Source organism: Macaca mulatta, chromosome 4, assembly GCF_049350105.2.
Source record: "Macaca mulatta isolate MMU2019108-1 chromosome 4, T2T-MMU8v2.0, whole genome shotgun sequence".
NCBI lineage: Eukaryota > Metazoa > Chordata > Mammalia > Primates > Cercopithecidae > Macaca > Macaca mulatta.
Window position 1 is genome coordinate 34,289,493 of NC_133409.1, and position 15,364 is coordinate 34,304,856.

General features: G+C 33.8%; 1 protein-coding gene across 1 annotated transcript in view; it reads left to right on the forward strand.

Annotated features, from left to right (window-relative positions):
* The window catches only part of LAMA2 (laminin subunit alpha 2), a 611,116-nt gene that overhangs the window by 356,149 nt on the left and 239,603 nt on the right, over positions 1 to 15,364 (forward strand). The window contains exons 15-17 of the mRNA XM_015137479.3: positions 66 to 177; positions 6,512 to 6,625; positions 10,010 to 10,137. Of these exons, the coding sequence (XP_014992965.3) occupies positions 66 to 177; positions 6,512 to 6,625; positions 10,010 to 10,137 (354 nt within the window). The remainder of the gene's footprint in view (positions 1 to 65; positions 178 to 6,511; positions 6,626 to 10,009; positions 10,138 to 15,364) is intronic.

Consider the following 15,364-nt stretch of genomic DNA (forward strand, 5'->3'; position numbering starts at 1 on the left):
TTCCTACAGCTGTATAATACCTAAAAACTTCACTTATTCACCATCTCTTTTTTCCTCTGCCATAGGTTGAGCTCTGTTAACCTTGAATCCGCTGTCTCCTATCCTACTGATGGAAGCGTTGCAGCAGCTGTAGAAGTATGTCAATGCCCACCAGGGTATACCGGCTCCTCTTGTGAGGTAAGTTTGCAAGAATGCATCCTCAGTGCATTCAAAGTTCCCTCAACATTGCTTTCAATAACCTGTTCTAATAAGAGCTGTTTTTTTTCTATCAATAATTACACAAATAATGGGTATCACTTAAAAAAGAAACTTGAATGTCTACCAAAAGCTGTGGCTTTCAGTTAGAGTATTAACCACATAATTTCATCTTGTAACTGTTTCTCTCTGAGCTATTTTGCCTATGACTGAAAATCTGATGTTTCCGTCTTTGTCACCTATTTGATCTATTGGATGGTAGCGGAATAAGACTTCAAAATATTTTCTCTTCATTTTCATCATAATGGTTATCCAAAATTTAGCACTATATAGTTTTTTACTTTTCTCTCATGTTTTAATTCTATGTATCACACTTTTCCTCTACTTCATTTCTAAGAATACAACCAAATCACAATCATCTGAAGCATTACAATCTTCAGAATGTCAAGAACATAATATATGGAAAAAATACCTTGATAGAGAAAATTGGCTACAGGTCTTTCATTTGTTTAGCACCTGATGTTTGAGATATTTATTGTTGTCTCCGTATTCTAGATTTATAATAAGATTAATGGTTCTTACTTAATACCACAGTGTGTCATCTTAAGGTAACACTTTTTATTTTTTATTTACTTCTATATATTCTCTTTTAGATTATCTGAAAATTAGTTTTATTTGAAACCTGGTCAAAAAATGTGAGCACTATTTCCTTGACAGAGGGCATGGCTTGCAGATAAATAGGAGCTTAGTTTCTTTAAAATGGTGCCTTTAAGGAATCATTTGAGTGTACTGAGATATTTCACTTCAGAACACTACCTCATTATGCCATTTATAGAAATACTCTAGGCATTGCTTTGTCGGTTCTCTCGTACTTTAAAAATAATGCATACATCTAGAGATACACAGTCATATTCATGACAGCTGTTTCCTTTAACTGAGCTCAGATTCACCTTTCTAGAAATAAAACTAGATATAACTTATAGAAGTACTTGCTTTTCCAAAATTCATGTAGATAAGATAAAAATAATTATGGATATCAATTAGCTATGCCAACCCAAATTTGATTTTACATATAAAACATACACTGTATTTGATGAAACAAGAGCCTTTCGCTCTTGATTCCAACCAGACTGCTCTATTGGAACTTTAAAGATCCTCTCTCAATTGGCATAATACATAAGTTAATTCTACTCTTGTTTTAATGCTTGTTTCCACATACGTTATTCTCATCCTTTGCATTATCTTTTATACAAGTTCTAAATGCCCATTGAATATAAAATTACTTGAATATTACAATTGCTTAATTGGCTATGCTTTTAGTCTCTTCCTTCTCTCCGTCAAAAATATTTTTGATACATTCTAGATATGTCTGACAAATTCTGTAAATTTACCTGCATAAATTATCAGTAAGTACATACAACATAATCCCTGTCCTTATGGAGCTAGCAATCTGTTTAGGGAGACAATAAATACCTAGGAAAAATGGGATCTCAGCGCTATGTAATTAAGGGACCAGTATGTGTTACAGAACATACATGCAATAATCATTCAGAGGGATGAGCTACTGCAGTGGAGAGAGATGTAAAGTGTCCTGGAGTGGAGAAATCTTAAACTGGATGCTAAATAATGGTAACAGATAGATAGAAGCATTTGAGTGTGAACAAAAAAAACCCAAAAAAACAAAAAAACAAAAAAAAAAAACAAAGAAGAGAGAGATAATAAAAGCTTCCTGTATCTGTCACACAAGAATTGTTTGATAAATAAAGTTACTTTGTAATCCATAAAAGAACTTAACTGAATCAAGAGACAATGAATTTTGGAACTTTGAATTTTCTCTCTGACTTCTTCATTTCTTCTACTCTCTAAAATTCGTTTTTTTCTTTATCAAAATTTTCTAGCCCTAAATTCTCTATTATTCAGTCCTATCCTTTCATTATTTCATTTGCTTTTCAATTAAGTGTAGTTCATAAGGCCAGTCATTCTAACCTTGTTATCACTAATATCCTGGGATCCCTTAAAAGCTGAGTAAACACCAAAGACCATTAATGTCTTAATTCCAACTTGCTGAGAACCTCTAGCCAAAAACAGATCAAATTACTCCATTGTAGATATTCTCTTTTACTTCATTTGAGGCCAAAGTGTTGATTCAGAATCTTTTTCTCGTTTCTACTTGACTTCTTATAAAGTGTTCTACAGTTAAATCTTTTAAAAATTTTCTTACTTTCATAGTACTGTCATCATTCATTTCACCTGACAGATGAGACAGGTGGGATACTAAAAAAAAAAGAGTTTTGGGCAATCTCAGTTTCTTCTATATAATGGAAATAATATTAACCACCTCATAGAATTGCTTGTTTGTTCATACTTTCATTTAGCTGACTAGTATTTGATGAGCATATATTTTGAGACAAACAAGACCCTACACATGGAAAATAGTACAATTAACAATGCAGATATTGTACCTGTCCTCAAGGATGTTGCATTGAGTGGTGGCATTAACAATATGCCAGAAAGCAAATATAAATAAATGTGACAAATTCTATGAAGGAAATAAACAGGGTTAAATAAATAGGGTTCTATGATAAAGTTACTGCAAGTGGTTGTATGAAGGTTAGAAAGTCTATTTTGTAAAAGTTTGTCAGGAAAGGCTTCCTGAGGTGGTGACAGCTAAATGGAATGTTGAAGAATGAGAGGGACAACGATGTAAAAAGAGCTGCTAAGGAAGCAGTGTAGATTGTGGAGTATGTAAGGACTGCAAAGAAGGAGCATGGCTGGAGCTTTGTAAGCAAGGGGAAAAGCAAAGGGACAAGATGTGAATGGAAAAGCCAGGCCATTAGGAGTTTTGCACATATGATAAGAATTGAGGATTTTATTCTCATGGCATGGAACATCATTGCAAACCTTTTAGCAGAGTAGTGGAGTAGTGTAGTGATCTGATTTACATTTTTGGGTTTGGGGTATTTCTTGTTTTTTGAGACAGGGTCTTGCTCTGTCACCCAGGCTGGAGTGCAGTGATGCTGTCAAAGCTTACTGCAGCCTCAAACTCCTGAGCTTAAGTGATCCTCCTGCCTCAGCCTCCTGAGTAGCTGGGACTACAGGTGTATACCACTATGCCCAGCTATTTTTGTTTGTTTGTGTGTTTGTTTTAATAGAGACAAGACCTCACTATGTTGCACAGGCTGGTCTCGAACTCCTGAGCTCAAGCAATCCTCCCACCTCAGCCTCCCAAAGTTCTGAGGTTACAGGCATGAGCCAATGCACCCAGCCTGAGTTACATTTTTTTGAAGAAGGCATTATGGCTACAGTAGGAAGAACATGTCTTAGGAGGGCATGAATGATAGGAAGGAGAAGGGTTAATATGTAGTTGCAGTGGAACACAGCAATAATAGTGGTTGCTGTTAGGATCATGGCAGGGGATATAAAAAGACTTATCATATTCTATATATATTTTGATAGTAGAACCAGTAGGACTCACTGATTCAAGACTGTATGTCTGGTGAGAGATTAAAGAAATAAAGAGTTTAAGAATGAGTCATGGATGACCAGTATGAACGATTGATCAGTTGCTTGTGTTGTCATTTACTGAGCTGAGGAAGACAGAGAGAGGAATAGTTGGTAGGGGTGGGGGGGTATGAAATCCATAGTCCAGTTTAGACATTTTAGGTTTGAAAAGGCTGTGAAGTGTAAATGTCAATGTGCATTTATAATATTCAGGTCTTAAATTCAGCATGTCTGTCTGGTCTAGAGATATGTTTTTGGAAGGCATCATAAACTATGGAACTGAATTAAATTACCCAGGAGAAAGTGTAATTGATTAAAAAAAGAGAAAAAAAACCCGACTCAAACCCCGAGGAGCTCCTGACATTAAGAAGCAGGGTCAAAGCAGAGGACACAGCAAAGAAATATGGTAGAAATTTGAGAAGTGTGATGTCATAGAAGTTGAGAAAAGAAATTGTGAGAGGAAAAAGAGTCAGCTAGGCCCCAGGCTGATGAAAGGTCAGATAAAATGCAATTGCAGAATCGTCCATCAAATTTGGCTGCATGGAATTTGGTGACAAGGACCAGAACAGTTTTAATTGAGAGGTGGTGACACAAAACAGATTAGAATGGAATGAAGTGTGAAAAAGAAGTGAGGAATATAATACTTGTTAAGAGTAGTGTTACTGAAAAGAAAAACATAGATGACTAGAAAAGTTATATGAGGTTGAGGACAGTTTTGTCATTTGTGTTTTGTTTATTTTTGATGGAGACACTAGATCTTATTTTTTTTGTGCTGATAATAATGACCCAGTAGAAAAGAAAGTCATTACTAATGCATCAGAGAAAGTGAATATTGAGAAGAAAACAGGTGCTGGAATCAGATGACAAGTGGAGCAATGTTCCTTTAGGAAGAAAGACCCCACATCCCCCACATCTCTTGTTTGGAATGGGAATATGGCAACAAGGTTTGGAGATATATGCTTAGATCTCTGGACTTGTTAGTGCAAAGATGGCTTTAATTTTTTCTGTGAGTAATAAGATAAAATCACTGGCTAAAAGAGAGGTGTAAGGAGTTGGGAAGATTGAAAAAAGAAGACGTGGTATGAGTAGTGCATTTGCAGAGTATTAAAACAAAAAACTTATTAAGGAAAACTTCATGGATATCTGTCTGAAAGCAGATTAGTTCTCTCCCTTTTCTCAATATCCTTAATTTTTACCCCCTTATGAACATGTAGCTTCACCGGCTTTTAAAAAAGTATATTACAGAAGGAAATCACTTCTATAATAAATCTAGGGATGCAAACAATTTAATGGGGAGGTATGGGAAGGGATTTAATTGGGAGAAATGGAAATGGAAAGGGATAGAAATTTGACAATTTTGGGTTGGTTGTGGGAGTTGAACAACGAGAGCACATGGACACAGGGAGGGGAACATTACACACTGGGGCTTGTTGGGGGGTGGGGGGCTAGGGGAGGGATAGCATTAGCAGAAATACCTAAGGTAGATGATGGGTTGGTGGGTTCAGCAAACTACCATGGCACGTGTATACGTATGTAACAAACCTGCACGTTCTGCACATGTATCCCAGAACTTAAAGTATAATAATAACTAAAAAAAATAAATTTGACACTTTTTTGTTACTGCTCAAATTAAAGAGAAAGTTTATTTTATTTATTTTCAGATATGAAGTATCAGTACATAATGTTTTTATGTGTTTGTTATTGATGCTCAGATTTGAGAGTCCTCATATCCTGAGGCAGAAGGAACATTTCCACAGACACATAACACAATTCTATATCCTTTATTACTTCAGTGATTTCTCTTTTGTTTCCTTTTTCAACTGGAAAAGATGGGCTTTTCATGATATATGATGTTGTACTCAACCATCCAGAAATATAGTAAATAACCCACAAGATGCAATTTCATTGGAGGGGGATCATAAGCTCTTAGAGGGCAGCAGTATTTGCCTCGTGCTTATTTTGCATCTCATCCACTTTGTAGTAATCCCCACAGACAAAAAACTTAATTAAGGATGACGGGGAACTTAGAGCAGGCATTGACACAGGGAATCTAAGACTCAAATATCCTGTTTTAATCAGAATTCAGTTTTTATATAATAAAGTGTTTCACATTTTAAACAAGGAATGAAAAATACAGGCAAAGTTATAGAAGAATGCCATAAAGTAAACTAACAAGAAAGTATGTGGTAAATAAATCATAAACTTTTTGTATACATAGCAAAGCATTATAGGATTGAGGAAATTTAGCATGAAATACATGAATTATATATGTGTAGAAATGAGCTGTGTGCGTGGTCAAATATAAGTGTGGGTGCTGCCTTTCTTCCAAATCATGTCAAATATTTTCTGGAAATGATGAAGTTAAGGGCAATTAGTATGTGGGAAAGTGAACACATTCCAGAAAATCAAAATTGCTTGGGATGACATTGGGTACTCTCTTAGGCTAAGATTGTATGATGAGTCCTTTTATATCAGCTGCCTTTTTTACAGTACTTTTTCTTCTATTTTCCTGTCTGTGCTTTTTACTTTGAGACTGTCACATTTCAATTCTTTATATCTCTGCTTTATTTTACCATTTCAGAAGCGACACCAAGCTAATGCTTCCTCTAATCTCATACCTGCCAATAACGCTAAGGTCAGTGCAAAGCCCCAGTGTCAGGAAGAATACCTCTGTCGCAACGTGTCAATAATGGCAATGCTTTGACAAGCACATTTGATGAGTTTCCTACATGTTATTTTCTATTATCACAAAACAAACAAAAACAACTTTTTGTTTTAATCTCCAAAACCAACTAAAGCCTTATTTTCCTTTCAGTCTTGTTGGCCTAGGCACAGGCGAGTTAACGGCACCATTTTTGGTGGCATCTGTGAGCCATGTCAGTGCTTTGGTCATGCGGAGTCCTGTGATGACGTCACTGGAGAATGCCTGGTAAGTGCTCTCTTCTTTGGGGATGCTGATTGACAAGTCTGAAATCATCTCAACAGATGCTACAATTCAGTTACTACCTGGGGACCTTAAACACTTGAGTCAGTAAGTGCTTTGACAAAGATCTTTGTATTGAACTGAATTGGAACTGAGAATGCTCTTTCATATGTGATCTCCCTAATGAATATGAAGAAGTGTTTATTCATATTAGTCCAAGAATTAAATTAGAATCACATATATTATTTTAAGGCATAACTTATGATTGGAGATATAACTACCATGAATATATATGGTTTACTTCCTTCTATAAATCTATGGAAAATACAGTGTACTTTTAAAATAGAGAATAATTTTTATCCCCATAACATGAAAAGTATAAAATATAACCTTTACAGGAAACATAATTAAGTTTTCTTCATGTTGAAAGTGAAAACATACTGCATATTTTTACTTAAAATGTTCAGAATTTAACTAAATGCATAGCGTCATTTGTAGATTAAAAATAAAAACAATATGTAATACATATTCACCAGAGCTGCTTCTCCTTTACAATTAAGTCTAAGCTTTAACCAGAAAATAGGCTTTACAAAGTGCAAAGCACTTTCCATCCTGCTAAGAAGTCTTAGGATTGGAGAATTACACTGAATAGACCATTTTGATTAACTCAAGGGCATGTTAGTTTTATATTGTCTGACATGGCATGAAGCTTGAAACAACACTTCTCATTTCATTAGTCTTGCAGAAACACAATTTAAAATGGTGCCAATTTAGGAGGATATCACACTCTCATTTCCCTGAAGAATTTAAGGCGGACTCTGTTATCTGTAATTCTTAATATTCTATCTTTCTCTTGCTCATTTTCCCCTATTTCTCTTCTACTTAAAAGCTTCTGGGAAAAATCCAAAATGAAAATTCAGGGCTTTCGTTTCAGTATAATTTGGCATTTAGGTTTATTGATGCTCTTTCTCTTTTCTCTATATAAGATTTTGTTTAATTGCATTGCATTATAAAGCATGAGAGTCTTAATTTGTGGATCAGTAGATTTTTGAAATGACATTTTTATGAATAGAAAGACTAAGTGATTTTCATTTTAATTATGCCATAAGCCTTTTAAAATGTACTTTGGGAAAAATATTGGGTTACCTTTAAACACTTTACTAACATGCAATAGGAAATAATATTCAGCCCAAAACTGACATGGAATTGTTTTATTTACCCTAAGAAGACAAAAATAAGTATGTCATAATACCAAACTCATAATATTCCCTATAGTCATATTTCATGTTGAATTCATTAGGATAAAATCAAATCAAATGTTCATGCTGAATTCATTAGGATGAAAGCAAATTGGTCCATTTGGTGATGTGATATTTCTAAAATGAGAAGCCTTTTTTAACGAACGAAACAGTGTCATTCAGCATAATTTTGAGAGAAAGAAGGGAGAGAACAGACCCTACTAATGAAACCTACTTTACTGATTTTGTTTCATGAACAGAGAGATAGGAGGTCTCTTTCAAATAACAGAGCGATCTTGAGGCAACAGTGGACATCTTGATGATAAAGACAGAATCTGGTGTTTCCTGAATTTTCCATCATAGCTAGTAAATAGGTGATCATGTAGGATATACTGACTTTCAAGTGCCCTTTCTCCAAAATAGTACTGAAAACTAAGTGCTGATATTCCATTTTGAGTATGTGAGTTCTGATATAATATACAAAGAGAAGAATATTTTAATGTTGCTCATCAAGGGCATTCTTACTGTTCAGTTGACCCTGCATTTTAGCTTCTTACTTAGTTTTCATGAGCATTAAATAGTATGGATTTTACCATGAAAAATAAATTTATGAACAAATGCTTAGCTTGCTTTAAAATTTGATTATAAATGATCTGAAATATATTTTTGACAACAGAACAAAATCTAAACTTCTGCAACAGTGTAGGTCTATATTAAAAAGACATTTTAACTCAAAGTACATTTGAAGTAAGCCAGGAAATATTCAATGTCACATGGGAAGATTGCATGCTTGCTTCTTCTCATGGTTCTTGTGATATGTAATGTGAGCAAAAATTTGTAAAGCGCTTTTGTAACAGGACGCCTGTAAAAATAACCAGTTCATCAGAGTGAAACTTCCATCTTTTTGTTTTGATTTCCATTATATAGGTTGTCTGATGCTATTTTCTGGTTTCCACTACAAAAATACTTGAGTTTTAAGATGATTTTTATTTAATGAAACATGACATTAGAAAATGTAAGAACTACATAATATTTCTCTTTTAAATCAATAATTGGGAAAAAAAAACCCTCTTAATTATGCAAGATTTTCAGTTGAAAGTTGGAAATACCGTTTTCAACATGTTTAAGGCATAATTAATTTTTTGATTCCATTTTTTGAAAACCCTTAAGTCTTTGAAGACATAATTTTAGTTGTATCAGTGAGATAACATGCAAATAATTTTACAAAAAAACAAAACAATTCTTTAGTAATAGCTTAGTTTAGCTAAATCTAAAAATTGAAGGGAAGTAAAACAAAAATCAAATCAGGGGAAAAATCTTTCTCCATGTTTTGCCCATTAAATCCCAATATTAAGGGATTTAAGGGATTTAATGCATTATTAAGGCAACTATTCATAGTGGGGGTTGACCTTAATGCTATCTTTTGAAACGTTTTGTAAAAAATAAATTTCAGAAAGAATTTTAAATAACTTAAAGAAAAGCCTATTTTCAAATATCACCAGTTACTACAGAAATACATATTCACATTTAGTTGATGAAACTGGCATATGATGTGTAAAATTTTTCAGATTTCTCAATGTTTGATTATGAGTCAAGCAAGCTTCTCACAGCTGTAATACAGTAGTGCATTGTCCAAGCCATCAGAGTCCACTGAGGCCAAAATTAATGTCTGAGCTAAGAGGGCATAGCCCCAGAGGATTTGTATGACTAGCCACAGTCTCCATTAAGTCAGCAATTTCAAGCTGAACAATTGATTTTTACCTAGAATCAGCTACAATTTCCATTAAACATATGTTGTTAGTGCTCTATGACTATACACACACACACACACACACACACACACACAAATCATGTATTTTCTTAAGAAAAAAACTAAAGAAAAAATGAAGTAAGATTTGCATAATGAAAAACATTAAAATGAATTTCAGTCATCTTTTTGTAAGTATGCATATGCTGAAATTAGTATGTAGTTTATAAGCTAGATATTAAATTAACTTTCAATGCTATTTCCCTGCTGTAAAATTGACCATTTAACATGGAAAAGATATTCTTGCTGGTGGGGAGCAGACTAATGACTTCGTAGACCTATTTTTGGCAGCATGTTGATCCCTGACACCAAAATAATAAACTCTGATGCGCATTTCTTTCTCAGAACTGTAAAGATCACACAGACGGCCCATATTGTGATAAATGTCTTCCTGGTTTCTATGGCGATCCTACTAAAGGAACCTCTGAAGACTGTCAACCGTGCGCCTGTCCACTCAATATCCCATCCAATAAGTAAGTAACAGACTTACCCCATGAATAAATTTAGCATCCATTTCTGCAAGTACATTTTTCATAGCAAATATACCCTTTCTCTTATCCCATGTAAATAAATAATAAACACAGACATGAATATTTTTCAGGAAAATAATATGAATTTTCCAAACCTAAGGTATTTAAAACTATGAGGATTTCTAAGAATTTGTAATTTTTTAGCTCTAGTTTTGGTGATATAATATCTGAGAGTAGAACTCAAAAAGAATTTTGACACCAATTCCAAAGAACATAAACATTTATACAAACACATACATGTGCATGCATGTACACACCTACACACAGACACATACCCATCTTCATGCCTTAATAAAAGGATACAAATACAGCTAATTTGGATTCTACCCATACACTATTTTTTTGTGAATCTTGGGCAAGTCATAAACCTCTCAAAATGTAAACTGAAGGGGCTGATTTAACTGACTTTTAAGCACCCATCCTCTCTCTTCTTTTTTAAAAAATTCCAGTTGTTTACCTAGAACAACCACCTTAGAGCAGATTTTTTAAAAACACACAGCAACAAGAAAGAGCACTTGACTTCCTCATTTCCTTACCTTTTAGGGGAATGCTATATCCAGCTGCTTGAATTCACATTTCCTCAGGGCAGCCATCTCTAAGTAAACAGCTAAGCACACCCCAACAAAAATGTTCTGTTTTGTTTTTAAATTGGGATATTATGTTGGAAAAAAATCAACAATTGTTACTCAAAAGCAATTACAGATAGCTATACTTTTAAATAAAAGGAGATTCTTTTCTGAAGAACTCTCTTAAAGGTGAGCTTAGTGCTTAATGAAGTTCATATCGTATTGTACACTTTCCAGCTATCTCTAGGCACTGTGATAACTGACAGAGCAAAAATTGTCAATGATCTTTAAGGGAAATCTGTCAGCTATAGTCTTTTAATGTGAAGATGTGATCAAGTAGGTCATACTTCAAACTCTTACCCAGAATGCGCCTAATTAAAACGGTCTTTTGTTCAATTCAATGAATACTATAAGCTAAAGACTTTCAGATAATTCTGACATTAAGTTTAAATGTTCTACTTGGAACTGTTCTTCCTACTGTTCAATCCGCATGAAATCCTTATCCTCCCAATGACCTTCTTTACTCAGAATTTTTTACCTTACTCATTGTTTGAAAAAGAAAAGAAAGCACTACTATTTAATAAAAGCAGACTGCTATATTCTAGGCCAAACACTATATTTGGTATTATTTCACCTTCAGCTATAACTCAGTAAGGTAGATATTATTATCCTCATTTTATAGATTAAGAAATGAAAACTATTAGTAGAAAAAATGGCATTATGGTGCCAATTCTAGAACCAGAATCTTTGGTTTAAATGCTGGGTTCCATTCTTTCCAGCCGTGCAACTTTAGGCAAGTCACTGAAACTCTCCGTGCCTCAGTTCTGTCATCATTAGTTATAATAATAGGACTCTCATAGGGTTGATGTGGGAAAGACATAATTGAAATGTGTAAACCACCTAAACTGTGACTGGATATGATGAACCCAATCTAAGAGCTGACTGTTATTAACCTGCTCAGAGTCATCGAGCATTAAAGCATCAGAGTTGGAATTCTAGTTTTAAAATCCATGTGCTTTCCAAATCTCTACAGTCTACAATGAAGACTTTAAAAACAATACACAGTGCATTTTAAGTGATAACACTAAAAGCAATAATTAATTCGTTAGATAAGTCAATTTATCTGGCAAGATTTTGAGAAAATAAGACGTTGGTTTACTGCAGGGGTCCTCAACCATCTATGGCCTGTTAGGAACCGGGCTGCCCAGCAAGAGGTGAGTGGTGGATGTTACCACCTGAGCTCTGCCTCCTATCAGATCAGGCAGGCATTAGATTCTCATAGAAGCTCGAACCCTATTGCGAACTGCACCTGTGAGGGATCTAGGTTGCTTACCCCTTTTGAGAGTCTGACTAATGCCTGATGACCTGACGTGGAACAGTTTTATCCCAAAACTCCTCCCCTGCGTCTGTGGACAAAATTGTCTCCAAAACGAGTACCTGGTGCCAAAAATGTTGGGGACCACTAGTTAGTGTATATTAGTGATCAGAACATTTCCAGGGCTTAAGGCATGAGCCTGAATGAGCACAAAGCTGAAGATTCTTTAACAACCAAGGATGTTAGAGAAGAGGAAGAAGGCAAGAGAGAAACCTACTGGAAAATAATGAATATAGGAGAACAAATGAAATATATTCCTTCATAATTAATGGCTACTCAAGTCTATGATAGTCACAGCATCACATAAAAACCTGCACTCTGGTATGTAAGTGAAGAGTTAGATCACCCAATGGAAGACCTACTCGTTTGCCATGACTGAATGGCATTCTCTTAACCATCCTCATTTACATGAAACTCATTGTTCATGACTAACATGCATTTGAGGAAAGCAGAAGGATTTCATCTGGCCACTTGTATTGCATCTTCGTCTCAGCCAAGATTTCAAGAGCATTAGCACCACTATCAATCCAGTAGAGCTGGCTGCTCATTGCACCATGTGAATTCCAGCTGAATACATATTAGAATTATATAATTGGTTGAGTATGTAAACCCTATGGATTTACCCTCAAGTCTGACCAACATTTACTACAAATGCAGAAGAAACATTAGGGAGATAATTTTGCTTGGATAATTATAGGCATTCATGACCCATTGTTGTCTCTTTATTTGCTGTGCATTTACTTGGATAATGGGTTCTAATTGTTGTTTCTGAAAAAGAAAGAAAGTCTGCAAGCATTAAAACACAGTCTATCAGTGCCAAAGGGATCGGGGTTCCAGTGTCCAATAATGTTATTTCCTAAAAGATGTGTATTCCAATTTGGTATAATTATGTTGATCCTGATTTTTAAAAATGCAGATAACACAGTGATAGCAATACCAGTAACACCAAGTATTTAAGGATTCTTCCATTTTCAAAGTGCTTTCACTTAGAGTAATTAGCAATTATTAGTAAATATTATAATTAGCAAATTATCAAATATTAATATTATAAAATATTTAAACTAGCAAATTACTAAATAATAATTTTATTTTTAGTAATAGAATTTGGACTAGAGTAGCAATCTATTTTAAATTCCAGCTTTCAACGTGGTATTTTAACAAGCAGAAAGGGAGGGCAGTGATAATTCACTTAGTTTATAAATCCTAGAAGTTTTGTGATAGGATTATAATGTCTTTTACATTTAAAACAATTTAAAACAATTTTACATTTAAAACAACTAGAAAATTATCATAGTTTAACTGCACAACTGTAATGAGAAAAATCCATTTTCGTCTAACAACCTGAAATGTTTAAAAAAAATCAGTAAACAAGACACTTACTGACCTAGGGAAACTATCCTTTTTAAAAAGGTTTTGTAAAAAACATTACTGTTATAATGTGAGCTAGAAACTCTGAGATATGAATTGAATATGTGCACATAATCCTGAAGATGGGATTTTAATTTTCATGGGTTATTCAGAGGAAAAAAAAAAAAAAAAAGAGCTAAAGGTTGCCGCAACCTTCATGGGAAGTCTAAAGCTTAGTGATAGTTTTACCTTGGTGATTTATCTATTTAATCCCTGGTCATAAATCTTATAGATCACAAGCATTTTGGCTCCAAATTTCTTAGATAATATTGCTAAATAAATCAAATGTGTAAGAAGATAGAGATAGATTGGTGTAATTATTATGATGTATGAATACAGACAAGCATATAATATTTAAATTATACATATATATCAACTTCATCAACTATTTACGGTGGTCACTGTGCTTGGCCTTCTCATCTTGTTGATGTATCTATTCTAGCTATAGATTGTAACTAGGCAGTAACATTTATCTGGAGAGAAGCAAATAAAAATGTAAGTATTCCAAATGTTTATATTCATTAATTTCTGGCATCACATAGCTTATAGGTTAAATAAAATATGAAAGTGACATGTGAATCTCTGCCTTTGAATACTTAGGATGTGTTTGAATATATAATATTATTGAAGTTGTTATAGATTTTCATCAGTTATATAATAAAAGACAGTATTGGCACAAGGCTGGGCAGAGGTAGGCCCTCAATAAGTTCTGTCTACTAATATCGTTGTAAATACTACTGCCTTGTGTGGGTCAGGAATGCTGAAATTTAAGTTTTTGAAAGAATGAAACTCAAATTTAAGTTGACCTTTAGGCTCACTCAAGAGATCATATTGAATGCACATTGTTAAAATTAATATAGAGAAATATATTCCAAGACAAGAGGTAAATTTAAGGAAACATCCAATTCAACCATATTCTCTAGAAAATTGAGAATGCTCTAGATGCTTTAGTACTCTTTCCTACACATTGTTTTATGTCCACATGGGAGATTATGATGGGTCTTCCTGGTTCCATATACCAAAGGAAAAAACTAAAGTTCAGAGAAATTAAATGCCTTGATAGTGATTATACAGCTTGCTTGTGGCAGAACCAATATTGGAACTCATATATTTTGACTCACCTCTCTGTGCTTCTTCCAGTGGGGCTACAGTAATAGAAACAATTACAGAAACATTGAAAAGAAGCAAAAAAAAAAAAAAAATCAATAGAATTTAATGTCAGACAAACTGTAAATGTTCACTGTAAAAATCAGTAAATCTTCACTGTTTGGCAAGAGTTATGTTAACTATGCTACATAGTTACAGTTATATTAACAGGTATGTTAATATAAGGGACTACAACTAATATAAGGGATGCGAAAACTGCAGATTTAATTCTTAAACTATTAACTAAATACCTTAAACGTTAAATCAACATACCTTAATTTGTTTAAAAATTTGTTAACAAAAAAGGCAAAGTTTTTGAAAAATTAGTAAATTGTATCTATAATTTATTATGGCACTATGCTTTCATACTTTTTCAGTATAAAAGGGTTTATCAAATCAATCATATTATTCCATTTTGCAGAATAGGAAACAGGTTTAAAGAAATATATCATTCAAAGACATACTTAGAAAATAAATCAAGTCTAATTAAAAAATCCAATTGTGGAGATTAAATCAGATTTCATAGTACTTAAAGGTAATTAAAGAAATAAGTGTTTGCTTAATGATTCTTCTGAGAATAAGTAGGAGAGATCATTGAACTGAAGAAGAAAAAACTTAGAAACTTCAGAAATGTATGAAGCTAACACCAAAATCACGAAGTAAATGATTTTTTTCT